The sequence below is a fragment of the Phasianus colchicus genome, chromosome 18 (genome assembly GCF_987193195.1).
Source record: "Phasianus colchicus chromosome 18, bPhaCol1.hap1.1, whole genome shotgun sequence".
Lineage (NCBI taxonomy): Eukaryota > Metazoa > Chordata > Aves > Galliformes > Phasianidae > Phasianus > Phasianus colchicus.
In genome coordinates, this window is record NC_143453.1 from 4,112,304 (window position 1) to 4,138,305 (window position 26,002).

At 46.0% G+C, this 26,002-nt stretch overlaps 4 protein-coding genes across 5 annotated transcripts; 3 read left to right on the forward strand and 1 right to left on the reverse strand.

Moving 5' to 3' along the window:
- Window positions 1-16,074: 16,074 nt before the first annotated feature.
- COX6A1 (cytochrome c oxidase subunit 6A1) lies at window positions 16,075-17,374 on the forward strand. The gene is made up of 3 exons (XM_031592236.2): window positions 16,075-16,234; window positions 16,437-16,576; window positions 17,118-17,374. The coding sequence occupies exons 1-3, from the start codon at window positions 16,135-16,137 to the stop codon at window positions 17,202-17,204; spliced, it is 327 nt and encodes a 108-aa protein (XP_031448096.1). The 5' UTR covers window positions 16,075-16,134; the 3' UTR covers window positions 17,205-17,374.
- Window positions 17,375-19,006: 1,632 nt separating this feature from the next.
- On the reverse strand, window positions 19,007-19,969 carry TRIAP1 (TP53 regulated inhibitor of apoptosis 1). The gene is made up of 2 exons (XM_031592241.2): window positions 19,823-19,969; window positions 19,007-19,636 (listed from the first exon to the last, which is right to left on the reverse strand). The coding sequence occupies exons 1-2, from the start codon at window positions 19,967-19,969 to the stop codon at window positions 19,553-19,555; spliced, it is 231 nt and encodes a 76-aa protein (XP_031448101.1). The 3' UTR covers window positions 19,007-19,552.
- Window positions 19,968-21,313, forward strand: GATC (glutamyl-tRNA amidotransferase subunit C). Its single transcript, XM_031592234.2, has 4 exons — window positions 19,968-20,150; window positions 20,238-20,404; window positions 20,511-20,614; window positions 20,969-21,313. The coding sequence occupies exons 1-4, from the start codon at window positions 19,968-19,970 to the stop codon at window positions 21,022-21,024; spliced, it is 510 nt and encodes a 169-aa protein (XP_031448094.2). The 3' UTR covers window positions 21,025-21,313.
- A 2,806-nt stretch (window positions 21,314-24,119) lies between these two features.
- Window positions 24,120-25,804, forward strand: LOC116228427 (dynein light chain 1, cytoplasmic). Of its 2 annotated transcripts, none has more exons than XM_031592239.2 (3): window positions 24,120-24,209; window positions 24,345-24,506; window positions 25,405-25,804. In XM_031592239.2, the coding sequence occupies exons 2-3, from the start codon at window positions 24,375-24,377 to the stop codon at window positions 25,540-25,542; spliced, it is 270 nt and encodes an 89-aa protein (XP_031448099.1). In that variant the 5' UTR covers window positions 24,120-24,209; window positions 24,345-24,374; the 3' UTR covers window positions 25,543-25,804. The 2 variants fall into 2 exon arrangements, with proteins under 2 accessions (XP_031448099.1, XP_031448098.1); XM_031592238.2 differs by having other exon boundaries at window positions 24,128-24,209; window positions 24,369-24,506; window positions 25,405-25,803.
- The last annotated feature ends 198 nt before the right edge of the window (window positions 25,805-26,002 follow it).

Consider the following 26,002-nt stretch of genomic DNA (forward strand, 5'->3'; position numbering starts at 1 on the left):
TGATAGAACTTCACAGGTTTTCTTTAATAAAGGAAAAAAAAAACTTTTAAACTACTGTTAAAACCCAATATTTGAAATGAATTGCCAATGGCAATAATAGAGAATTCAAGTTAATATCCTGATTTCTCATCTTACAATTGGAGTAAAGAGGCATGAGATACCAGAAGGATAGTATGCATCACCTTCAGGAAAACAGGCAACACACTCCTTTTAACAGCTCTTCTGCTGAACAGAGGGGGCAGGACAGGGAAACTTGACCTACAATCTGTGTCAAAAACAAATTCTTGAGAAATAAAAAAAGCCTCTCAAAAGCAAACAAGAAGGAAAATAATTTCAGAACTCTAAGAAGGGCTAGAAATGAGAAAAGAAACAGAAATGAAGAAAGATGTATTAAAAACATGGCATCACCTCCTTAATACATCACTAAGTGTTTTGACTTGCCAGCTGTAAATATCTGCAGCTTCTCCATTTCCACTGGTACACAAGATGGGAAAAGGCTGAGACTGTAGCACCACTCAGGGCTGGTTGCTGGCCTTGCTGACCAGGCACAGGGCGAGTGCTGCAGAGGTGAACTCAGTTTAATAGGTTGCTACTTACAGGCTTAGGCTGATTTACAGGTGTTTGTCCTGAAATATGACCATCCATGTACTCACTGCTAATCCTTTCCCTAACAAGCCTCCTCCCTCTCTGAAATCCTCCAGCTTTGATAGATAGCTATTTTTGCACACCAAAAAGCAACATCTCCCTCTAAATCTCCTCCCACAGGAAGGGCAGTCTGACTATCACACACCCAACACGCTGTCTGGTGCAGCACAACACCAAACCCTTGGCTTTGACACAGTGGGTGTCAGCCGTCTGCATGTGACAGTAATAACAAGGATGTCACAGGGAGAGCAGCACAGATCTTGCATCTTTGCAGCCTGGCAGAAAACCTCCTCCTGTTGGCAACATAAGGCCCACAAAGTAGAGTTGAGTGCCTACTGTTGTGTCCTGGGGAGCAGAATTTCCCATTTTCTCTCCTGAAGGCTTTTCTTAGTCTTACATCTGTGACCCTTTTTCTGCAATTGAGTTTCCATCCAGGTTGTAACCCAGTTTTGGATCCCAGCACACTGCTCAAAACCCAGCCTGGTGGAGGGAGCTGCAGCACTGTGACATTCCATGCCTGGTGAATCAGTTTCTACTCCTGCACATCCATTCCAGCACCATGGTAATGATTTGCAGACATACATGAGATTAAGGTTCACAGTCTTTGTAATCTAAACACAAAAAAATTATCTTCAGATTGAAAGTAAATTTACAAAAGTAGATAACCTTTTTTTCCTTAAGTAATATATCATATAGGTTCTCAATGCACTGCATTCATCTGTCTCTTAGCTGAGTATGCCATCTAGACATCTACCACTCACAGCAAAATACAGATTCTAGGAGCTCAAGGCTATGTCAAGTCTCACATATAGAGCATAAGCCTGGGTACTCTTGCTGAAATCCTTTGCTCCATACAGAGCCTGCATTTCAGCTACTTTGAAGCACAGATTCCCTCTCTTTTTCTCTCTCGTGCTTTTCACATGGCAGATGAGATGGGTTGTTGGGTCATGATGTGCTCCACAGCTTTGCCAGGTTCCTGGGCACACTGTGGGATAATGAATCACAAGCAGGAAAACTGCTGCTGGAAGGCACGAGCCTAGTGCTAGGGGCCTTTCCCATCACATGGACCAATGGTACACACAACCTACCCGGGCAACAGGATGTCAGCCAGCCCAGTTTATCCCATAACTTAGAGAATCAAATGCAAAGTCACAAGCCTCCCACTTTTTAACCCTAAAAAGTCCAGGAAAGGCCTAGAAATGTTTATAGTCTTTCCAAGCAGCCGAGTGAAACACATAAAGCCAAACTACAGGAGTTAGAGATGAAACTGGAGAAAAATCCATAGGAAACCTGAGTTCCAAAACAGCTGAGAAAATTCACCTACTGCTGCAAATCAGTCACACTGGAGGCCATGACATTGCAGGAACAATCCCATCCAGGATTTCTCACTTCTTTTCAGTACTACAGAACCAACACGTCCAGTAAAAATTGACGATGACTTTAAGTGCTGATGGTGCAGGGATCCCATTCCCTGAAGCACGAAGTACAAGGGACTCTTCATATGCTTCAGTTTCCTCTTCACCACTCCTATTCCTGGTTTTACAAGAACAAAGCTTTGAGGTATCTGGGTGCATATCAACATACCACAGACTGTCCTCCAATTTCTTCCCCAGGACACACAGCAGCATATTTGTATTTCTGCCCTGGTTAGTTTGCCCAAAGGCTTCCTCTTTCAATCTCCTCCTGGCTTTCTCTGATATGTCCTTGCTACGTGTGCAGTTCTCTATTCTTGCTTCTTTCTGCTCCAAGTCTGCAGAGTACTTACTCGTTGGTTACTTAAAATCTGAATAAATTAGGTCAAAAAGCCTGCTTAATCTGATGTGGCTTGTTTCACATTAAAAAAAAAAGAGTGAAATTGAAAACCACCTTATTGTTCTCTATTGAAATGCTGCATCCCTATTAGTTCAGGTGTATAAATAACGCTCTCTAATGCTGCATCAAGGGCTCTGCTGTGTGATTAAACCTGCTTCCCTGACCTGTAATTAGAAACTTTGCCTCTGAAAGTCAGTTTGCAGAGGGAAAAAAAAAGGAGAAAAAGAGAGGGAACTAGCTCTTAAACCCAACAATTTTGTTCTTAATAAATTATTCAGCATTTTTGAAAGTTGAGCTGGATTTCCATCTGCTAGCATTGACAAACCAAAAAGAAGTAGAATTGAAGGATTCTGACCACACAGTACAATGGTACAGAGCATGGGGCTGGAAATAAGCCAGCTGAGAAGTTCAATGTGTCCTCTCCACCTGTCCCTGTTCAGGTATTGCCATTGAATACTTGGATATCTGACAGGTCTTGGACTAATACAGAGTGACCCTCCACTAGAGTCACACTGAATTACAGCTGTGTTTGGGATACAAAATCAGAAGAAAACCCCCAATATTCAGTAAATCACTTCTTAGTGTCAGCAGAACCAGACTACGAACACATGAAATTGATGCTGATGGTCTGAGTTGAGAAACAATATAGAGACCAGACTGCACAGTCACACATAAGCGATATGTAGCCTTTTCAAGTCAAGTAATTTAAAGATGAATTCATTAATGATTTAAGCTGATCTTTTGCCCCAAGGCTATTTAGATAGTATAAACTATACTACTGTTAATGTTGGTAGTCACTGCTAGTTGCAATCCCAAGGGTACACCTAAAGATGTAAGGTGAACTTCTCACTTGGAAATGGGGAGATAGTGATGTCTTTTTGTCCCGCAGTCACAATAAGAAAAACTATTAATTCAACCACATGTAGACTCATTTTAACAACAGCAACAAAGACCAAGCAAAATATTTCAGTTGCTACAATGAATATTAGCAATCCTTCCATAAAATGGAAACAGAACAAGCTTTAGATCACCGTATAACACAAGAACTGGCCTGAGGACGAGAAGTCTCTGGCCTTGGGTATTTAGCAGCTGTTTCCAGAGTTCTGCTTGATTTCAGATCAGAGAGATTTTGTAGCAAATTCCTGCTCTGGTTACGCCTGTAGTCTTTGTGTTGAGGGTGTGACTGGCATTACAGTTTCAGTCTTCTTTGTCTTCAGGCTCAAGTTTGCCAGGCTTTACATGGGGTGAATCTGAAGTCCGGTGATTTTGTGTATAATTATTTTTCTAGGAACCTTACAGTATGGATCCAGGGTTTCAGGGAAACCTTATATATTAAAATATCAAGTTCAAGGGGACTTACACATGAGAGGAGAAACCTATTATTTACATATCAAGGACCCTTTGGTCAATTCCACAATGCCTGCTATCTTCTACTGTAGTTTAGATGTGCACAATTTTATCACAAAAAACACAGTGAATCTACTGAACTATTAAACTGCCCTGGAGGAAGTTCTTTATTCCAGATTGCCCAAGTTTATAGATGTGTGATGCACAGAGCCGTGGAGACCACAGCTGTGGGGTGAGGGTGATGTACTCCATGAAACAAAAGAGCCCTTCAAACTTAATAATAATGGCAACTTTAAGTAATCTGTTCGCTTGTAATGTGGTGGGGTCCAAGTTTATCACAGAACATAAATCTCATACACAGTACTTTGGATTAGATAGTGCAGCAGAAAGAGCTTTGCTGGGACATTGTGACAAGTTTTATGAACTTTTTAAAGAAACAGAACGTGGAAATACTAGCAGTGTTGTTAGGTTATTGCTTAGTAAGCTTCAACATCCAGTACTAAGATGGAAAGAAGAGAATCTAATAACTTCAGAAAATAGAGTAGTACTTTAAACCTATTAAGGCTCCTTTGTTTTTTAACAGCACTAAGTCAGTACTTAAAAGTGGGCCCTGTGAAGCCAGGACACTCACCTTCCTCAATCCAACCATGGGCTACCCTCTCCCCCATTTTTACAAATCCTCAGAATAAATCCAGTCTCACCCCACTTTCATTTACTCTAAGGGCCTCCCTCATTTTTTAACACTTCCCCCTGCTTCACAAATGCCTCATGTGCCACTTTTCCAAATCCCTCTCTCAGCGTCCCCTCTATCACCTGAGGTACACACGTGCCCACAAGCAGGCTGCACATGGGTTGGTGTGATGCCCACTTCTCCCCTTCAGGAATGCTCTTCCCACTCTCCTTGAGAATCCTTCATTCCTTCCTACAACAGCAACACAGTGCCCCATCTACCTCCTCTCAATGTCACTATCAGCATTTCCATGCATACCTTCACTACTGCTGTAGCAGGGTACTCTCATAGTAGAGCTGTTGCATGTCCACCATCCTTTCCTCCATCCCGAATTTCAGATCTGTTTTCCTTCAGTTTTGCACAGATTGCATACAAGCTCTGTATTATTTATCTAGCTACAGATATTTCAGTGATGTGATAACTTCAGTTCTTAGAGAGGAAAAAAAAAGGTATTGGTATGCCAGGGCCACAAATGAGTGCACGTACTCAATTACTTGATCTACAAATGTAGTGATATCTAAATTGCTGCCAGAACCTCGTTTTTCCATGTTGCTTTCTACTGTTTTCCCAGAGTAGTGGTAATCTCCCACAGTAATAATAGGAATTACCTGAATTTTTACAATTGATCAGATGGAGTATTTTCAAGTTGTCATGTTTCATAAAGTCAGGAAGAAATAATGTCCAGATCAGAACATGGTTTCACGTGTTTAGCTTAAACATCATGAAAATCAATGTGATCCTTTCGTCCTTCAAACCCTGAGCTGCATGAACCACAGTGGGATAACCTTCAGATGGTATGCTGATATCCTGGGAAAAGGAAGTTTTATGTGAGGTTTTCTTGGTGACATACTAAATGACTTCCAAATATCAGAATAATAGAAAAGGTAGATCCAATGGTTTCCAATTTACCAGACTCCAAACTAACATATGGCACTACATTGAAAAATCACCTTCAAAAAATAAAATAAAAAATTGTTCTTAATAATTATCATCTAACGACTCTGAAGAACATCATCTCTGTTCCTCAGCACAAATACTTTTCTAGCTTCCAGAATGCAAAGAGAGTTCTGAAAAATCAAGCTGGATTTCTGTGCATCAAGTGAGTCAGAAAGTAGCATTTCTGCATAGAGGCTTTGCAAATGTGATTGAAATCTGAAGCACAGCACTGTGCTCTGTGGGACATATCTGACCCATACACTGCCTTTCAACTCAGCATTTTCTAAATCACATACATTATGGTTGAATAGGAAGAAAATGTGTAAACAAGAACATAAAAGATCACTGTGAATTCATTAAATCTGATAAGCTTTAAATTGAAGTGCATGAATTCCATTCTCTGAACACCAGGATAAATTTGAAGAATCTCTATTGACTTAACTTGCACTGATATGCATTACAATAGTTTCTGGTGCATTCCAAATAATTATTACAGCAATATTCAAGACCAGAAGGCACCTATTTTCCATTTGGATAACTAAACAAAGGCCAGACTTACAAAAAAAGTCCACCATATGACAGAAAAAATAATAATCTGGATTTATTTTTAGAGGTGGTGCAGAGGTGTGGCTATAGGGCCCACTCAGTTTGGGTCTGGCTTTAAGAAGCAGTGGGAACAGAGCATGACTGTTGTCCTCCTGTTTCTTACAGAAGAAAAAGATCAAATGTATATCAGGAGACAGAACGATTTGAAGAACTTTGTCAGATGAACATTCAGAGTAGTACTGATGCATTGCAGAGCTCCTTTGCTTAGAGGTTTCCTCATAGGTTGTAAGGAATCAAGGAATCCAAATCGTTATCTTTCTTTGATATCTTTCTACTCAAAGACACGGATTGCTTAGGAAGTCTTTACCCTGTGGTTAGGATGCTGTTCATTAGCTTTCTTGGGAGTTAAAAAAAACATTTTTCTCCTTCCAGGGCCAAAAATGAATCCCTAATGCTTTAATAGCTAGTAAGATTCTAAATCAATAACAGAGAAAGACATTGCAATGAAAGAAGGGACCTGAGAAAACTGGGGTGTGGAGGAATTACAAATATGTAAAATAAAAGTCACTGAAGCAGCTCAGTCAAGTCAGTTTTTCTGCAAGAAAGCGCCTCTAAAGTGATGCCCTTAAAATAAACCGCTAGGGCTGTCCAAAAAATGATCAAGCAAAATGTCTTGAGAGCTCCTCCTGCCGGCTGTTTTCTTAGCAGTCCAAGCCCTTGTCAACAGATCCAATTTGGGGTTTGTCTTTTTAAGAAGCAGGAAATCATGGAAGGCAAAACTAATAAACGTTTCTTTTATTTGTCACAGCAATAAACCAGCATGACTTCCCAGCATCTCCTGTACTACAGCCACTTGCTCTCTAACTTTCCAGATAGAGATGCTTTGCCAGCAGACTGAGGTCAGTGCTGGGAGTGGGGCTGTGTGGGAGCTGCAGAGGAGCACAAGGTAAGCCTGGAACACAGGCAGAGACCTCAGCAGTAGGCACAGTGTGGAAACAAGAGTGAAGCATGTCTGGTAAGAGTAACCAAGTTTAACCAGGAGAAGCATCAAACGAGCCTGCAGATTCGAGGCCAAGCCAGAAAGTCAAGTCAGCAAGTCAAAATTAGGAAGGGCAATGCTTGGACACACCTACAGCCTACCCCAGACAAGGACAGCTCTGTGTCTCAGCTCTCAAGGAAAGTGGAGAGGCCCCAGCAGACTATTCTCAGCACTCTGGTCCCAGGATACGCCCACCATATCAGGGCAGACCTTGAACACATGCAGCCAGACCTGCAGGAGCTTGCAGAGTTAGCTGGTGCATGCAGGGCCCTGACAACACACTGCCCAGCACAGTCAGTAAAGAACATAAAAATTATGTGAAGTGCTGACAAGAACCTGGGTACAAATGTACCACAGGGGTTGGCAGTGTGAAAGGCTGACAGTGTGTACTTCAGGTGTTTCAGTGCCTGGACAGGACTGACCTTTTTGTAGGGCATTGTGTGCTTGCTTTTGTTTTGCCAATCTGCTGGGGAACATTTCTTTCAGAGCCAGAATAATTTTTAAATTACCACTGGGATGTAATAACAAAACCCCTCCAAGTTTTTCACCTACCATTTAAAAAATAAACGTAAAGTAATCCCGGCTTCTCAGGAGAAACCCACCCACATACATCTGTGACATTTTGACTGCTCAGTTTTTTGGCCAAACTATGCCCCAAAAGAAGAAAGCAGATGAGACGTACTGGCAGCTCCTTTCCTGCCTTCTCACTGGTGACATTTGCTGTAACCCTGCATTGGCTATCTCTTGCAGGTTTGTGCACGAACCCAAACTCCCAATGCTGCCTGCATGAGGCAGAACATCCTGAGGTTACAAAGCTCAAGTGGCAAGTGCAAACTATCTTTCCAAAAAGAAGCTTGTTGAATCAACAGGAAGAAGAATAACCCTTTCGAAAAGGTTGGCCATGATTATCTTATAGAGTTACAACAGGAAGAATCAAAGGCAGACACTGAGGGGAAGGGAAACAATATGAGGAGAGTATCCTGGTAATGTTCCCAGCTGGACTGACACTGATACACTGTTTAGATAAAGGTAAGCTGCTCTGCAAAGACTCTGTGACTACAGAAGAGAGCAATGATTTGCTAGAAAAAGAACATTCTTTATCAATACATTTATCAATGATAAAAAACAGCTCCAGATTATGTGAGCTATTTTGGGGAGAAAAAAAAAAAAGTCACATATATGACAGGGACCTGTAATTCTGCTAAGTTGGCCAGGGAGATATTTTGTCTCCTTCTATATAGAGTACTGAATGTATACTGGACTTAATAAATGTGGTTTCTCTGCCAAGCAATTGTATTTCTGCACTTTATATTTCCAGTGTGAAAAAATTAATGAAACATTTTAAACCAAAGCCGTTTCCTTGGAGCCTCCTCTGACCTTCTTTTCCTCCTCTCTCAGCTGAATCTCCCTGGCAGGATGAATTCAGACCTGATGTCTGCTCCTCCCACCAGGCTTTTGGATATGTGACAATAACCCAGTCACTGGGAGCTGTGCCTGCTGGTGTCCATTGTCCTGTGTCCAGTTTAAGAAAAAGCCCGGAATGAAATTTATGAAGAATAAAGTGATTTACAGGAATGGTCGAAGGTTGCTTCTGCACACATCTATCAGCAGCTTGTGAGTCCTTAGAAATTAACACACAAGGCTGAAGCATGGGAATGATTCGAGGCTCACCAACAGACTCTCAAAAGTTTTAAAAAAAAAAAAATCTGAAATAAAGCACCAATCTCAAACTGCTACAATCCTGTGGAACAGCTAGAGCTGTGGTAAGAAATCAAGGTGTGCCTGTGGGGAACTGCCCCAAACCTGCCAGGCAGAGCCTGTTACATTCTCCAGCAGAGAACTGACAGGCACAAAGAAGGGATATGCACTAAAAAGAGGAACTGCTGGCTGTGCTCTGTGGAAGGCATCACTTCAGCCACAGCCACAGACTGCAGCCGCTGTCGAGTACAGCCTACAACTACATCAAGTTACCTAAGCCCTAGTAAAAGGAAATGAGACACACACCATCCAAGAAAGCCAATACCCATAAAGCAGGTTGCATTGTCCATGGTGGAACAGGAGTGGGTCTGTGGGACAGGGGATACAAGCCAGCAATCAGGTACAAGGCTCCAAATAACCCAGCAGTGATGCTTACAGGATGGTAGGGGGTTACCAAAAGGAAATTCACATGCCTTCTTTGCAGACAGGGATTATCTGTGGGATATTATATGCCCACACCCCATAGTGTTACCTGCTTCCCTCTTTCAGTGGTATCATATATACTGCCTGCTCTGTGCATTTTAGATACATAAACAAATACAGATCTAGGTAGCAAGTAAAACTGCTTTCTTTATTAGCTTATCCCACAATCACACTGCAAATAGTGTTCAAAAACCTTTGCAGATATTTATCCAACTCCCACCTTAAATCAGCACTTTACTTAACAAATGCTTTCATTTGAAGACCAGCTCCCTGATAGGAATTCACAACTAGCACTGAACCCTTTATCTACAAACTTTTAACATTTCTTCTGCCCTGTCCCCCTTTCCATCAGTGTTCTGCAATATTTGCCAGCCTCCTTTATGTCTCAGTTATGTGTTCACAATGTGAGGCAGGCAGACTCATGTGCCCACAAACAGAAAAAGCTCCTCCAGCTCACAATAACTCAGCAGGTTTCTGTGATTTTCAGAGACTGCATTACTGTGTGCCCATGTCTGCTGTCAAATTACTGCCTAGATGCAGGCGCCATGGCTAACCTCAGCCTTACCCCAAACACAAAACTGTCCCTAAGCCCTCAGAAACATCCATCTTCTCTTTCAGCACCACTTACAGCCCGGCTGATGTTTCTAAGAAATAAAGAGCATGTTTACCTCTCTGAAAACTTATTATGGTTTTATGTCCTTTTTCTGCAACCTCCTGAGAGCGACCGTACTCTGCATCATGAAGTTAAAAGGTATCAAAACAGATCTGAAAAACGGATAGTCTTCCTGACATTTCTAAAGGAAAACAGAGATAAAGTCATAAAAAACAATCCTTCACATACAGCAGAGGTCAAAAAATAAAGTCTAAACTTAAGTTTGTTTTTATCTTTAGCATAAGTCCCATGACTTCTCTAACTCTTAGCTGCTTGCCTCAGGCCCTGGCTGTAGCACTACAGCAGCAAGGAAAAACCCAGAGCATAGATGCTGTGACCTCAGCCATGTTCCCTTAAAACCCTCACCCTCCCCTGGTCCATAATAATAGAAAGCTGTTCCTGGAGCTGCTACAGGGGAAGCAGCTATTTCCGTGTCATGTCTTGCCTTAAATACCTGTACGTAGTGAAGATGGCATACAGAGATCATACAAACCTATAATTGAGGCAGGATTTTCTCCAGTCATAGACAGACATTGCTGCCTGCAACTGCTGTTGTCTGCTTCGACCTTCTCCTCGAGGTGTCTCCACCTCCCATCACAATGGCACAGCAAAAAAAAAAAAAGTTCCATGGTGGTCTGCAAAGCAGTGAAAGAAGCAAATGGAAACAGAACTGACATTGTTTATATGCTATAAAGTGAATTCCAAACCAACAAATTGAAAGAATGAACACAAAAAGCAGATAAAAACAGTAACTATGACTATAACTAGAACATATGACATAACTATGACCACCAATAAGACCAGGCTACTTAATAGCACACATGCATACATGAAGGATCGCAAATTCTCAACACCTCTAAGAAAAAGATACCCCTATTATTCAGCGTTTAACAGGAAAAATGATGCATCAGGTATTCATAGGACTTGTCAAAGTAAGTGAAAATTTACCATCATATAAAACAGAATCGAGGCTTTTAAATCCTTGATACTCAGTTAAGTGCATTACTTTAAAGCAGCCCTTGGATTGGATGAGAAGGAACACTAACACAGAGAGAAACATGCGTTCTACATCTAACACAAGATTTTCCTACTGGAATGGCAATAAGGATACTCTGCAGCCTTTGGTTTCCTCTGCTGCCATGAAGCCTGCGTCCTCCTGACTATGCTGGTAGCCAGGATAACCCCCAATCCATATTCTATGGCCAGTGCATGCTGAGGGAGGTAAAGATAACAAAGGCTATGACAGAACTCTATCAGGGAAGTCCTTTCGGGCCCCATTTCCATCAGCTCATAAAAGGAACAGCCTGGACCCACATGCTGAGCCCGTCTAAGGCTGCTCCAGGCTGCAGCTCTTCATTTGCAAAAGAAATGACCCATTCATTTCTCCCTGACCTCTGCAGGCACTTCAGGCTGCCGGCCCCCACCGCTCCTCAAACAGGTGCTCAGGGACTCCAACCTCGGTCTTCCCAGGCAAGCTGACCTAATGCAGCTTCAAGATCCTTACGCTGGGGCTCCAGGAGGGTTGTGTGCATACGCTGGGAACGTTTACCCCTCAAAGCATTTATTTCCAATCTAGAAAATCAGAGACCATATGAAAAGGAGATACAAATGACACGGTGTAGCCTTAACTGAAGTTGAATAAATAAACAAATGCAAATCTGCTTGTGTGCACTTGCACACCACTGCACAAGTGATCTGTTCCCTGCAACTGCTGACAGCTGCATTTTGCAGCTGCACTTCATATTGTCTCGTGGTTGCACAAGCAGGTCCTGTGGTTCCTGTAAAGAACTGGCTGGCTTCTGTCATGACTGGGGCATGTTTTGCCTCTGCAATAGATTTCCAGATTTGATTTTGTGTTGATGAGTGAACAATGACCACAAAACTTCAGCAGGGAAATCCACATGCTTGTATTGCATTCCAAGAAAAAGACCGATCTCTTCAGACGTGCACATCATCCAGAGTCACCTTACAACTCAGCCTGAAAACCGAGAGCATCACAATCCATATCTTTTGTTCTCAACAGCCCCGTTCTGGAAAGATGATGCTGTTTCACAGCTAGGCACAGGGCAGCCTCTTGTCAAAGGCCATTAAGGCCTTCGTGGCTGAACTGGAAACTCAGTGCTGATTTTAAGTCCAAGTTCAGAGACCCTTTCACCGCACTAATCTCTAAACTACATTTTTCTACTTTGCAGACAGCCTCCAAAGAATGCACAATTATCAGAATGAACACAACCATCTTAATAAGTAAGCTGGTTTGGAAGCTGACTTGTTTTTAGTGCCACTTACGCACAAGCTCTGTTACTGGAAGAGGAGTCCTGTGATTCAGAACCCGAAGTCTGATGCAATTGGGCGTTTCAAGCTGCTTTCCCCAGCAGAGAACAACCCTATTAGTTTGAGAAAGTCCCCTGCCTGCTTTCTCTCTGAGTAATTAAGAGAGAAATCCTCCTCTCAGTGACCCCAATGCTCTCAGCCTGGGCTGATTTACACATGAAAGGCCCCCTCTGAGGGGCTTTCTCCCTTTCACATTCACAACCAGGCAGGACCTATAAATAAAACCTTTCTGAAAACAGGAGCTTTCAAAAAGGTCTGTGTATATGCGTAAACGTGTATGAGAGAAAGGGAATGGATGTGTGCACTTGAGAATGCGTGTGTTTGCATGCATATGGGAAGAGCGGGTGAGCAGAATGTGCATTCACACGCTAGCCCACATGCAAACAAGTGTACTTGGAAAAGCATCTACACGGATGTGGAAGCATGCACAGGTAGCTGCAGCACTTACAGGAGTGAGGCTGGTTTCCAGTTAGCACAGTTCCAGAGGGCATTCACTGAAGTCACTCTGGAGTTACACATGAAAAAAAAAAAAAAGAGTGAATTTAGACCCAGCTGTACACAAGGGGATGCCTGCAACACACCCTCCTAAAAGCAGTAAAGTCCCTGCAGAACAAAATGGTAGGCTTATGTAGCATTGGATATGTGGAAGCTAAGAGAATCAGGCCTTGTGGTATGGATTCCTCCATTCCCTTGACTAACGGTGAGATTTTTGAAGAGGCTGCATCTTCTTGGATGAATATAGAGAACAGCACTGAAACAACGACAACCCTGGAGAAAGTAATTCTGAGTTTGTCGGAACACAAAAACCTCTCCACGTTTGAAAATAAACAGTGGGACTACTGCCATGAAAAAGAAGGTGAGAAAAATAAAAAGTCCGTGACAGCCTTTAACATGCATAAACGATATAAACCCCCAAATGCCCAGATTTGAATCCATGCTGTCCCTCCCCCGCTGCCCTGTTCTCCCACGTGCCTGTGCAGCTGGGGTATTTCCCTTTCCAAGAGGCCTAAGCAGGACCCTACGCAGTTTCCAGGAAGCTGGCAGTTAGTGTGACCCTCTCCTAATACAAAACAGGTGACACACAGCACTAAGCCATGCCAGGACAGACTGCAGGGTTTCATAAAGCAGGTACTGGGCTGTGAGTCTTTGCCCCAGTAAGAGAGGGCTTTTTAAGACCTGGCTACAACGTGCTAATTTGAGAACTGCAAACTATTTCACTCCACTATTCCTTACCAGGTGAACTGTTTGCTTACTGAAACCGGGTCTGTGCTCTATGCTAATGCAATGCCAGCAGTCAGGCTATGCTGATGTGGAACTCAGACTAGCACACTGCAGCTGCACCACTGCCTGGTAGGAGGCTCCAGATCAGTGTGCGAGGAAGGCAGGCAGGAGGGGTGCTGCACCCTCCTGACCTCATAATCAGTAACAGTAACTCTTAGATCTCCCCCCTCCCCAGTTCTTATGCAAAAATTTAGAAGTAGGCAGGAAAAAAAAAAAGCACAAAACAGGAGACAGAAGGACTGCAAAGCCTCACAGAAGCGCACAAAGCACAAAACGTCTCCTCTGCCAGTTCAAAAAACTCTCCCCAGCTACTTGCAGTAGGCAGGAGTGCACGAGCGGGGACGCAGAGCTCCCCTCCTACTGAGCTCGCAACTAAAGCCCTCCCCCGGTTCCCAGGGTCTTCAAATGAAGATTTGCATAGTACTTCCAGATCATTCCCGAGAGAAGGGACAATGGCCCTCTAAACGCCCTCTTTCCCCCTCCTTCCCCCCCCCCCCCCCCCCTTCACTTACAAAGCTGATAAAGCCCTGGTGAAAAGGGGAACAAAGAATTTACAGATGGCAGAATATTGATTTCCGCTGTCACAGAACTACAGGGAGAAGATGAAGAACCCCCCAAAAACTCTGTGAAGTTTGAGACACGGGCACTATCTCTGCAGCACGAACTCTGCATTTGTTATGGCAGCGCCCCGTCAATATCCGATGCAGGAAGCATTGCTATTGTAGAGGGATGAGCAGGCCGCTGAAAGCCTCAAAACGCAGAGAGATGAGATTACAGCCTGAAATCCCAGTGAGCGTGCTCGTCGTTTCCAAACTTGCTCAGCAGAGAGGTGCTGCCAGTGACAGCAGTTTGCCACCAGGCGGGCCAGCCCGGCATTGCTCCCAGAGGCTTCAACTTCAGCTGACACTACTGAAGGCTTTTACAAATCACATCTCATCCCTGAGATTCGTACTGTTACCCATGTCCTCTTTTCCCTGCTACCCAGCACCGCAGCTAGGAAAACCAAGACAAGAAAATGTTTCTGTAAGGAAACAGCACATAAAAGTGAGTCCAAACAGTGGTTCTCAGTGATCACAGCCACAGTCGATGGCAGAGCTGCCCATTTGTTCACCAGTATTATCCCTACACCTTCATAAAAACATGCTGTCACGATAGATGCAGTCATCGTGGTGATAACAACCAGCACATATTGCACAGTTCAGCATGTTTCTAAAACTGTTAGCAAAACATCCCTCACAATTCTCTTTTTAGAATAGCTTGCTTTCTTCAAATACCTGTCTGGCTTCTCTCACCCAAAAGAAAATTTCTCATATGGAATCTTTTGTATATTTAAGCAGTCACTCCCAATTTATACCACATTTAAAGAAGATGTGAATCAGACCCATTAGTGTCCTGACATGCCTAAGATAGAGATTAATTGTAGGGATGATAAAGCTTGAGGAAGTACCATTTTAAATCATAGAGTAATGAAACCACCAGCACACCCAGGGTAAGACACACAAGAACCCTTTTTGGTTGTTCTCCATGAGCGCTCTGGAGCTTCACAGGCTCACCAGCAACTGCTCTGACTGTGCCCTTCATCAACCTGGCTTCTACCAAAGGTCAAACAGGATATTGCCAGGCTCCAATAAGAACCACAGTCAAATAGGATCCAGACATTTGCAAATTAATTACCATGAAGAGTTCTTCTGGAGATGTTTTGTTAATCCAACTGATGTTATGATGTCAGCAGAATTATCCCAGGAATCCACATAATTAAAAACATACCAGTGGTTACAAAAATACATTTAGCTACGGGCATCTTTTTACTGTCATGACTAACGTAACTTTTATATCCCAGTGAGGAGATTGGTCCCTCATACATATATATAAACAAGCAAACAAAATCCTTAAGAAATGCAATAGACGTTCTCTGATGTTGCCTGAAAGCAATCAAAATACAGCAGTACAATCACCTCACTGGCAGGAAATGTTACCCAGGACGTAAGGAGTATCTCTGAAGCTGCCTGCACTGAACACAGACCCTGAATCTCAGCCATGGAACACTGGGAAACTTTCCTCCTCTACATTTCATTTGCACACAGCGCCGTATACGGTTATCTTCCTTTCTGCTGTGGAGATCAGCCTGAACACCAATTCTACCCAGTGCTGACCTGCAGTACCCAGGATGAGTCAGTTCAAATCAGCCACAGCATCACTGCAGCCTCCTCTGTGCCCCAGCCCAGCAAGCCCTGTGCCCACACCTCCTAACGCCAGCTCCTTTCCTTACTGCTCTGCACTGGCTGCCACTGCTCCTGCACAGCCCCGATCGAGGGCCCCTTCCCATCCTTTCTCCAGGACTCTCCAATCCCATCCTCGCAGCTCTAGAGCCGCTCACACAGCAGCACCCCGATCCTCTAATATCAACACATCGGCCTCGCCCCTCAGCACCAAAATGGCGCCCGTTCACCACCCTTCAGCGACGCGGCGCGAGGACGCTCACGTGACTAAAGACCCTCCCGCCCTGCGACAACGCATGCGCAGAAGCGTGCCGCAGCTCAAGGTCAGGCTGGCGGAGGCAGAGCACTGCGCGTGCTTCGTCCCACCGCAGTGACGTCAGTTCCGGTTCCGGAGGGCGCTCCGGACGCTGAGGACATGGCGGCGCTCAGAGGGCTGTCCCGGCTGCTGCCCGCCGCCCCCGGCTCGGTGCCGGCCCGGAGGATGGCGGCCGCGGCGGCGCACGAAGGCGGCGGAGGTAACGGGGAGGAAGGGGCGTAGCGCGGGCCCGCATCGCGCCGCTGCCCTCCGTGCCGGGGGACGCGCTGTCCCCGGGGTGCCCTCTGGGGGCTGGCAGAGCCCCGCGCCGCGACCCCCGTTCACGTGTTAATGCTTAATGCGCCCTCGGGTCCCGCCGTAACGCGGACAGTCACTGTTGCTGTGTTCCGTACCGCCTCCAGCCCGCCTGTGGAAGACGCTGAGCTTCGTCGTGGCGCTGCCCGCGGTCGGTGTCTGTATGCTGAACTGCTACCTGAAGGCGCAGCACGAGCACAAGCGGCCCGAGTTCATCCGCTACGCCCATCTCCGCATCCGCACCAAGGTGCGTTTGTTTACCTGCTCTGTTCCGAGGATCTCATGTTCTGCGACCTCCGGGGGCCCAGAGTTTCAAATGGGAGGAGCACAGGCCTCTGCTGAGCGAGGTGCTGTGTGTACGGCCACGGTCTTAACTCGTGGCTCTGCTCCTGGCTCAGCTGTATCTGGCAGCTCTGGTACCGCTGTGCCTCTCCCAGCCCCAGGTAACCTTGCTGATGTCTCCCAGAAAAACATCTCAGTTGTAGAGGTGCTGTGTTTACCTCAGGCTAATACAGATCTGCACGTTAACAGCTGATCCCACCCTCCCGCAGCAGGGGGTCCTCATGGCATAGCACCATGGATGTCCAAGTGACAGCAGTGACTTTGCTGTTTGGAGACAACAGCTGCCAGCTAATGGAGACTTTTTCATCTCTAGTTTTGTATAGCCTGGGGGCGCTGCCAGCTTCTTTAAGCTGGAATCTGTATTTGCTGTTGAGTCCATTTCTGCTATGCTTAGTAGCTCCTTTAATTAATTGCTAAAGGCTTATTTTCCTTCTTTCTTCCAACAGCCTTTTCCCTGGGGTGATGGGAACAAAACTCTATTCCATAACCCTCATACAAATGCTCTCCCAACCGGTTATGAAGATGAAAACTAAAATCTCAACCACAGCCACAACTTTGGCTCTTCTTGTGTTTGGACCAGGCTGTTCTGTGGGAACCATCACTTAAGAAGATCTGCATTCCTTCTACAGTCAAATTGAATGGTGGTCTGGTCTCCACCAGTATTTCTGTAGAAGTCCTTTAAATAAACAGTTCCAAGCCTGAATTTGGGCTCTGACTTTTTAATTAATCTGAGACTCCTTAAAAGTTCCTTAGTTTAGTGTTGAGCCTTCCCCAGCACAGAAACGGGGGGGTTGACTGACTGTTAATACCTGCTCCCATATCTGGTAATGCTAACAAGTCATGCATCCATCACAAAGGATATGAAGCCAAATAATGTGTTTTGTCTGATTTAACTGATCATTGTTATCTCACATGCAGATGAATGGCTATTAGTGTGATACTATAAACTAAAATTCAGTATATAGAGGAAAGTCAGTTCCATTTGTACTGAGTGACCCAGTAGTAAGCATTAATAGCTTACTCTGTAAGTGCTACACTTAATCTTTGCACAGGCTATTTTGCCAGCTGCCTCATGCACGAGGAGTGTGGTCAGTGCAGGCTATGTGACCCTGCTTGAGCTACTGCCATTGCTGAGGACACAGAGCACAGTGACCCTGGTGTGCTGCAGTTTCTGAGCTGCACAAGCCTCAAACCTCTCCTTGCTCGCAGTTATTACGTAGAAGCTGTGGCATAGACAGGCCAGCACTTATGTTTGAGAACTAACTTTTTAATTAAAAAAACAAAAAAATTAAAACCCGAGTTACTCTTCAGGCAGTGTTGAAGAGCCAAGGAGCGTGGCATTCACCATTTTCCCCTTGCTATAATTCCAAGAGAATTAAGAAATTTACTCCTGCTTTGTTCCCAACATAAAATATTTATTGTCTCTTTACCTGCGTTGGTGTAGAGGGGACAGCTCTGTCCATTCCTGCCACAGTGCTCACAAGGCCATGGGGTGACTTGGGGTGAGTCCTGAGCTTGTGCTTCTCCTCCTGCACCCTTTCTCTCTAGCTGTTGCAAGATCTGCAGAAGCGAAGGAAGCTTTGTTGCTAAAATATCAGGGTGGACCAAGTAGAAAACGTTTGAAGAGGAGAAGGGTAATTCATAACAACTTCACAACTAGATGGGAAAATACACACTAGCATATTCTTTTTGCTGAGGAGCCTCCTTTACTTTTCCACGTTCAAAGGAAGACAATTTCAGATCTCATTTTAGGAAAAAATGGAAAGTGTCTGCTACTCAGTCAAGTTGCACAAGAGTGACACAAATGCTCAGATGGGGCATCTGGCAAGTCAGCCAATCATCTCACTCTTTCAAAATCCACTACCAAATTGTTGAATAACTTACTTGGAGTTTCTGCAGTTTACAAGCTACCGCATTAAGACCAACAAATAACTTCAGTTTGCTTTACAAGGTGTAAAGTGCACACAGTCCAGGAGCAGCTTCATAAGCAGGTGAGGTGAGGTGAGGCAGGACAAGCTATTGGGGCTTTTAACTTACCAGCTGTAGAACTTCAGTTCACCATCGTTCTCATTCAACGCATACTTTGATCATCTCAATCAAAAATGTAACAGTAGTCGTGGCCAACCTGGTGCTCCAATGGTAGTGTGTACAAAGATGGCCAGGCCTGTGCAGTTCTACTGATTATTATACCAAAGGAGCAAGAATTCAAATTCAGGATTACTTCAGTACCTCAGAAAAGGCCAAAGAAAGTGGCCTCTGCACAAACTGTTTCTTCACTTCTGTTACAGGCTGCCTTTGTTCCTCTTGGAGGTCATAATCAGACGCTACCAGACAGTTATCCACTTGAACAAAATATAACTTGCTATATTTATTTCACTTAAGTTATTGCAAGTCCAGCAAAAGTGCTTTTACACCATCTCTGTTAATGGCAAAACCAATGCTTTAGCCCCTTAGCATTTAGGATCATATAAACCAGACTTCTTCCACCCAAATTCAGCACCACAGGGATGGGACAAAGTAAATCAACCTTCTTGTTAAACACTTCCAAGTGTTATATAAATAAGCAAGATAAATGGGTCAGAGATTAATTGCATCTCCCATTATAAAGTACATTCAATAGAAGTTAGTTAAATCATCTTTTTGCACTGTTATAAGCAAAACCACCACCACAATTCATTGGAAAGGAGGCAGCAGGTACCACATCATAAAGTCTTTTGGTTTGTGGCAGTTTGATTTTACAGGCATAGAAAACACCCCACTTCCTCGAATGCTACAGAGAGGAAGCAGCTTAGCAAAGCACTATCCAGGTGTCCCGGCTGCTGTGTAGCCACCGTTCTCAGCCCACGGGCTCATATTAATGATTCCCTCCAGTCAGCTGAAGTCAAGAGGAATTTTCAGCTTTCCCTTTGCTCGGCCCCATGAACTCCAGCCCTTCGATGGGTATGTCCTTCTCCTTGATCGCTTTCTGGGAAGAACAAGAACAAAACGAGTTACGTTGGAAGCGTGTTTCAGACAGCGCTTTACAGTGCTGAGAAACGAGAGCTTCGGCTAAAAACATCATCTAGAAACAGCAGCCCCAGCACTGCCCTGATGGGCTCCTAACGTTACGGATGTTGAAGTTGAGCAGCCGGCGGCTCCGCAAGGCCCGCACCTGTACGCAGAGCTGGTAGCGCTTGAAGAGCTGCCCGCAGGGGTCCCCGTCGTTCTCGCCCTTGAGGAACTTCTCGGCGAACCAGCGGTTGAAGCACTGGTCGTACTCGCGCTTCAGCTCGGTGCACGCCTCCCCCACGCTGTTCATGGCGGCGGCAGAGCCCCTCCGCCACCGCTCCGACGCGCTTCCGGCGCGCGTCTATGACGTCACGAACCGCTTCCGGTGGCGGGCGATGCGGGCGCTGGGGTTGTGCCGGTGGCTGCGGGGCGGGACGGTGCGAGCCTTCGGACTCGGGGCGGCCACGGCGAGCTCCGCGCCGCCTCCGCAGGTCGGGCAGCGCCTGGGGCCGCGCCGCTCCGTTCCGTTCCGTTCCGGGCGATAACGGTTTGAGCAGCCCGGTGTCCGCTCTTTGCAGGACGGCGTCACGGTGGAGGTTCTCGACCACCTGGAGCGCCTGGCCCTGGTGGACTTCCGCGATGCCGAGGGCGTGGAGCGGCTGCGGGAGGCCGTGCGGTTCGCCGAGCGGCTGCGGGAGGTGAACACGGAGGGCGTCGAGCCGATGGACTCGGTGCTGGAGGACAGGTAAGGGCCGCGGCTGTGCGGCCGTTGGGCGCGTTGGTGCTGGGAGTTGCCTACGTACGCATCCGGCCCTCTGCGCGCCGCACTGAGCCCTGCCCGCCGTCCTCAGGTGTCTGTATCTCCGGGAAGACGACGTTACGGAGGGCAGCTGCACTGCAGAGCTGCTGAAGAACGCCAGAGAAAAAGTAGAGGAATATTTCGTAGCCCCACCAGGTACTGTCCTTTTTATAGAACCTTTGCATCGTGCTTGAGTTAACCCAAGCAGTGTCACCTGCCATCACAAACTGCTTTCCCAAGTAAGGAATGACTGTAATCATCTGTGCTAATAGACACAAAACCTGGAGCACACTGCAAGCTGTTGAGCCAAAAGCAGTAGAGTGGTTAATGTTACCTTACAGCTCCTGCACATCACTGCTTACAGGAAGTCAAACAGAACTTCATGACTTTCCTTACGTGCTCACAACTTCACGTTGTCTGCATGCACTCAGGATGAACTGGAGTAGCACTGTTACGTTAGGCTGCACTGCTCACTGTCAGCTGGTCTCACACAACTCTGTTTTCTCCCAGGTAACATCCCTTTACCAGAGCTGGAAGAACGAGATACTTTCCTGAAGCGTTCGTAGTGAGAGAATTCAAATGCCACATCCATATTTTATTTGGGAAAACTGCATTTTGTGTGGTCACAACTGAAATACCCCAGCACGAATTTGGATCAACAGGAGAACACTTGCTCTGCTAAACTTTCTGTCCCGTCCTTCTGTAAATTCTCTTGGTGCTGAAATACTTGATGTTTCTGAAACTGGAAGGCGGCATGACAGGTGCTTCTATTTATCAAAGCATATGTTATGTATTTTATATTCCTGAATGGCTTGAGGGCTTTAAAGAGAACATTAAAAACTGAAGATTAAAACAGTTTTATTGAACTTGTTTGTCAGGAGAACAAGGGAAGGTTATATCCGACATTTCTCAACTGGCAGAGGACCTTCCTCACTGAACTGTACAAATCAGAGACAAGATAAGACCAGGCTCACTGAGGAAAGGTAGTGACAGACTGGAAGAAGAATGCTTCAGCAAACGAGAACCAAATAGCCCAGTCCATTCATTTCCAGGCCACAATAAGCGGACTTAAAGGCTTAAAGCCAGTCTTTTTCTTCCCATGTGGTGACCCTCCAAATACAGAATCCAGATTTATTTCCTCCAGTTATAATGCCATGCACTAAAAAAGTTCACGGCGTGCTGAGCCACAGTGAAATTTCTGAAGAAGTGCTAGAAAAGACCCTTGAAGTTGTTGTAATAGAATCCTGCTAGACACCAGTTTTAAGTCTGCTCTTATGGCTCTTGAGAGTGTGCCAGGAGGACAGGAGGGTCTTCCATAGCCCCTGGCACAAACTCCTCGAGGGCAGAAACTCCTCCTCAGGTCAGAATTCAGTGTCATCCACTTCACACAATGCGTGTTCTGTATCTGATTGCAGGAAAAAAAAAAATCACTCCCACTTTGCTTCTCTGTATTTCTGCATAGTGAACAACACCAGCTTTGTGCATGTGATGCTTGGTAGAGGAGATGGTAAGGAGACATAATTATTTCTCCTATGGACTTTATATTCTACATCCCTACAAACAAGACAATTAATAAACTAAGTCTCCCACTGTCAAATTCACTGCAAAGCTTGAATATTAGAGCTTGTGTCGGCATGTCAAGAATCAGACCCTGCAAACTGTAAACCAAGTTCAGCCTAAGGGTCGTTCATGTTTGTATATAAATCACAAGGACACACTTCAAAGCACGCCATATGACACGCACATTAGCAGAGAATTCCCACCCTGAGAAATCCCTGCGTGTTCTGTCCATTTTGGCTGTCTTCTTTTCCCCATGAGAGGGAATGGGGACATTATTTACATAAAGAAAGGGAGAGGAGTTGAACAGCATGGCTGCAGGAGCCAGCAGCCCAGTGTATCATCAGGCAGCAATCAAAGCAATTTGGACCAAGATGATCCCACGTTCCCCATGCAGCACGGGCTGAGCTTAAGGCTTCCAATTCTCTGCTGCTCCCTTAACCACACACACTGGTGAGAGGACAGGCTGTCTAATGCTTGTTCCCTGCAGCCTAAAACTGTCTTACAAGTTCAAAACATATATTTCCTTAATGAAGGGGTTTGTTACAATGTCCCTGCTAATAAGGGAATTACAGCCCTGACTCACATTCCCACAACCTACGCGTTAGGAACCCTTGCACAGGGTGGATGAGCTGCCTGTGGGGCAGCATGCATTGATCAGTGCCTCAGCTCCATGTAGTGAGGTGGTGCTGCCCTGTGGGATGGCTGAGCTGCACCAGGGTGGGCTGCACCCAGAGGAGAGAAGGCACCCCTGGCTCACATCCTTGCACTGTTCTGCTACATACAATTGAAAAAAGACAACAAAAACAACAGGTAAGTGAGGCAAACATGATACATATCTGTAAAACAACTGTTTTTCTCAGTGGATTGTTACAGCCGAAAGAGAAAGGTCAGTTTGGTTAAAAAAGAAAGAAAGGAAGCCATATTCTGAGCTGCTGTAGATGTTCTGGGTTCCCTTGGAGACCATGGACTGGCTTGACTTACACCTGCTACGTTTTCTCCACAGCTATGCAGACCTGTAACTTAACACTGAGCTGGGTGCCCTGGCAGATAGATGCTATGTTTACAAAGACCATTTTGAGGCAGAGATTTCTTCAGTTGCATGGAAACACAAAAACTGAGGGCGTTCTATTGCTAATAATTATTTCCAGGGAGCCCCAGGAAAAATGTCATTCTGATATGGTATTCAACACAGAGCAGAAAAAAAAAAAAAGAAACAGCTGAAAAGTGCTGGCTATCCAACCTCCACCTGCAGCAGGAGCCTCATGACAGGCACCATCCATTACCCAACATCTCTGGCACGTCCTGTGCTCCATCTGCCATCTTCTTGCACGTATGTTCTGCCTTCCCCTGCAGTTCTGGCCTGAGGGCAATGCACTTTCACATTCCTGATCAACAGGTAAAGCTGTACCGTGTCTTTAAAGCCACGTATCTCAGGCTTTCGTGTTCGTGCAGCCCCACGTCTCACCCACAGACGGTTCTTGCAGCCGTCATCACATCTGTTCCTTCAGCAAACCAGTTCTTAATGAAAGCACAGAAATGTGCCCGCAGCTACCAAACACCGCCTCCTCAGAGCCCACGGCTGGTTCTGAAGGTCAGTGCAGGCACAGGGCAGACGCTGCAGTGCCTCATTGCTGGTGCTCTGTGAACTCATCGCACGCCGAGGCCCCAGGACCCCGAAGCTTTCCGGGCTGTTAGCAGCAGGGCGCAGAGATGGCAACGTCTGCCAAGGCCGCCTGACATCAAACTGCAACCTGACGGCTTCCGCTCGTTACAGGAGCCGACTTTAGAGCCGGACCCGATCGATCTCCGTACACGTGGGCAAAAGGCTTTTATCAGAGGTCGCTCGGTCGGAAAGACAATGACAGACTGAAAATAGGCACATTAATGTGAAGATCGATGGAGCGCGGTTCCCAAGCTTCGGAGCGGGCGCCCGCACGCCGCCCCGCCCGTCGCTATGGGAACGGACGCGGACACGCGGCATGCCGGGCGGAAAGAAAACGCCGGAGTAAAATCCAAGCGGAGCTCCGCCGGCTGGCCAATGAGAGATCGAGGGGGCGGGGCCGCGGCCAATGGCGGGCGGGCGGCGCGGAGGGGGCGGGGCTTGGGGCGGGGCTGCGGAAGCGGAGGCGTGCGCCAGGCGCGGCGCGCAGTCGGCAGCTCCGATCAGCGCCGGTCCGCAGCGCCCGCATCGGTGAGCGGGTCCGGGCACCGAGGGTGCGGGGCGGCGGGGCTGGGGGAGGACTGCCGGAGCGGGGCGAGGGGCTGCCGGGGTGGGAGGGGAACGGCGATGTGGGGGTGTGCGCGCGGCACGTGGCTGCACCCACAGCTCCGGGTTCCGTGGCCGCTGCAGGCAACCATGAGTGACCGAAAGGCAGTGATCAAGAACGCCGACATGTCGGAGGAGATGCAGCAGGACTCCGTGGAGTGCGCTACGCAGGCACTGGAGAAGTACAACATCGAGAAGGACATCGCAGCGCACATCAAGAAGGTAAAGGGCTGCGGTGCTGCGCTGTGTAACACCGACGGGGGGAATGCTGCTGGGCTCGAGAAACGAGTTCCAGAGATACCAGCTCACCGAGCTGGGCTTTCTGTGTAGGCTGTGATTGCTTTCCTCGCCCTCTGCGTGGACCTCTGTGGTCCTTCTGCCTTTCTCTCGCAGTACTTTAAGCTTTTATTTCCATTATCTCCCCATCCAAACGAACCTATTTGGGAAGCGCTGCTTTGCTGACCTTGTCATCCTTTGGCTTTCCTTCCCACTGCACGCAGGACAAACTGTTCACACCAAAGCAGAACAGATGGTTTGTTCCTTACAGTGTGTCACATTTTCTGCCTCCTACTTGCAGCCTGACTGAGCTGAGCAGAAGACAAACTCCTGCACGCTCTCACTGCTGTGGACAGGTGCTACAGCACACAGCCACCAGCTGGAAGGTTGTGCTCATACCAGGCTTGCACTGATGAGTTCCACATAATCTCATAGCAGGCTCCTGGTATGATGGGTAGAAAAAATGTTCTCGTGGCACTGGTGTAAAAATGTGGGCAAAGAATATTCCACTGAGTCCTTTCAGCATCCTTGTTGATAAGAACAGCTAATGAAGTTCAAATGATGTTTTAACCTGCACAGATTCAGAACGAGCAGTGAAGTGTGGCTTTGGAGGAAACGTTACTGAGCAAACACATTTCAATCTCATTCCTGCTGGGCTTTTTTAAAGTAAGCAGCAGATAGTTATAAGACAACAGATGATCCCTGCACTTAAGAGCATATGCTGCTCCTTAATTGCCATCTTCAGAACGTGGTACTTGCTAAGAAGTGACACATCAGTGCCAAAACAGAAGCGTTAGTACAGTTCTCATAAGAAATGCTAAATTTGTAGTTCTCTCTTCTGTAGGAGTTTGACAAGAAATACAATCCTACTTGGCACTGCATCGTGGGAAGGAACTTTGGCAGCTATGTGACTCATGAGACCAAACACTTCATCTACTTCTACCTCGGCCAAGTTGCTATTCTTCTCTTCAAGTCTGGTTAAACCACGGACTCTCAGTGGCACTGAGTCTGGCTGCAGGACTGCACACCAAAGCCAAGCAGCCTGCTACCCTCAGCCTTCTGAGGACACAGACCTCCATCTCCAGGTCTTGTGTTGTATTGTTAATGATCAGGGATTTCTCTGTAGTAGCTGATATTTTCATTGTGGCTATAAAAGTGTCTTCCTCATATTTATTTTCTTTCAAAACAAAGCTTATTTGCTAATAAAACTAATGGAACAGTTTATCCTGGAAGACTTCTATCTACCCTTCTGCTGTCTTAATACTTTCATTAAACTCTATTCCCCTCTAAAGGAACATCCACACACCAACTTTCCTCCTAAATGCACAGCATGTGAGTGCTGAGTTAATCTAAGAATAGATCATCCATCACTAAAAAAAAGAGGAAAGATTTTTTTCCTGAGAGAAGGTGGGAAAAAAGACTGTGTTTTGAGTCTTTTTCAG

Bases quoted from the DNA above. Each gene is read 5' to 3' on its own strand.
- TRIAP1 (XM_031592241.2), bottom strand. From the start codon at position 19,969: ATGAACAGCGTGGGGGAGGCGTGCACCGAGCTGAAGCGCGAGTACGAC. The intron at 19,637-19,822 runs GTGCGGGCCTTG...TGTTCTTCCCAG, and splicing joins GCTACCAGCTCTGCGTACAG to AAAGCGATCAAGGAGAAGGA.
- GATC (XM_031592234.2), top strand. From the start codon at position 19,968: ATGGCGGCGGCAGAGCCCCTCCGCCACCGCTCCGACGCGCTTCCGGCG. The intron at 20,405-20,510 runs GTAAGGGCCGCG...CGCCGTCCTCAG, and splicing joins GACTCGGTGCTGGAGGACAG to GTGTCTGTATCTCCGGGAAG. The intron at 20,615-20,968 runs GTACTGTCCTTT...GTTTTCTCCCAG, and splicing joins ATATTTCGTAGCCCCACCAG to GTAACATCCCTTTACCAGAG.
- LOC116228427 (XM_031592239.2), top strand. From the start codon at position 24,375: ATGAGTGACCGAAAGGCAGTGATCAAGAACGCCGACATGTCGGAGGAG. The intron at 24,507-25,404 runs GTAAAGGGCTGC...TCTCTTCTGTAG, and splicing joins TCGCAGCGCACATCAAGAAG to GAGTTTGACAAGAAATACAA.
- COX6A1 (XM_031592236.2), top strand. From the start codon at position 16,135: ATGGCGGCGCTCAGAGGGCTGTCCCGGCTGCTGCCCGCCGCCCCCGGC. The intron at 16,235-16,436 runs GTAACGGGGAGG...TACCGCCTCCAG, and splicing joins GGCGCACGAAGGCGGCGGAG to CCCGCCTGTGGAAGACGCTG. The intron at 16,577-17,117 runs GTGCGTTTGTTT...TTCTTCCAACAG, and splicing joins ATCTCCGCATCCGCACCAAG to CCTTTTCCCTGGGGTGATGG.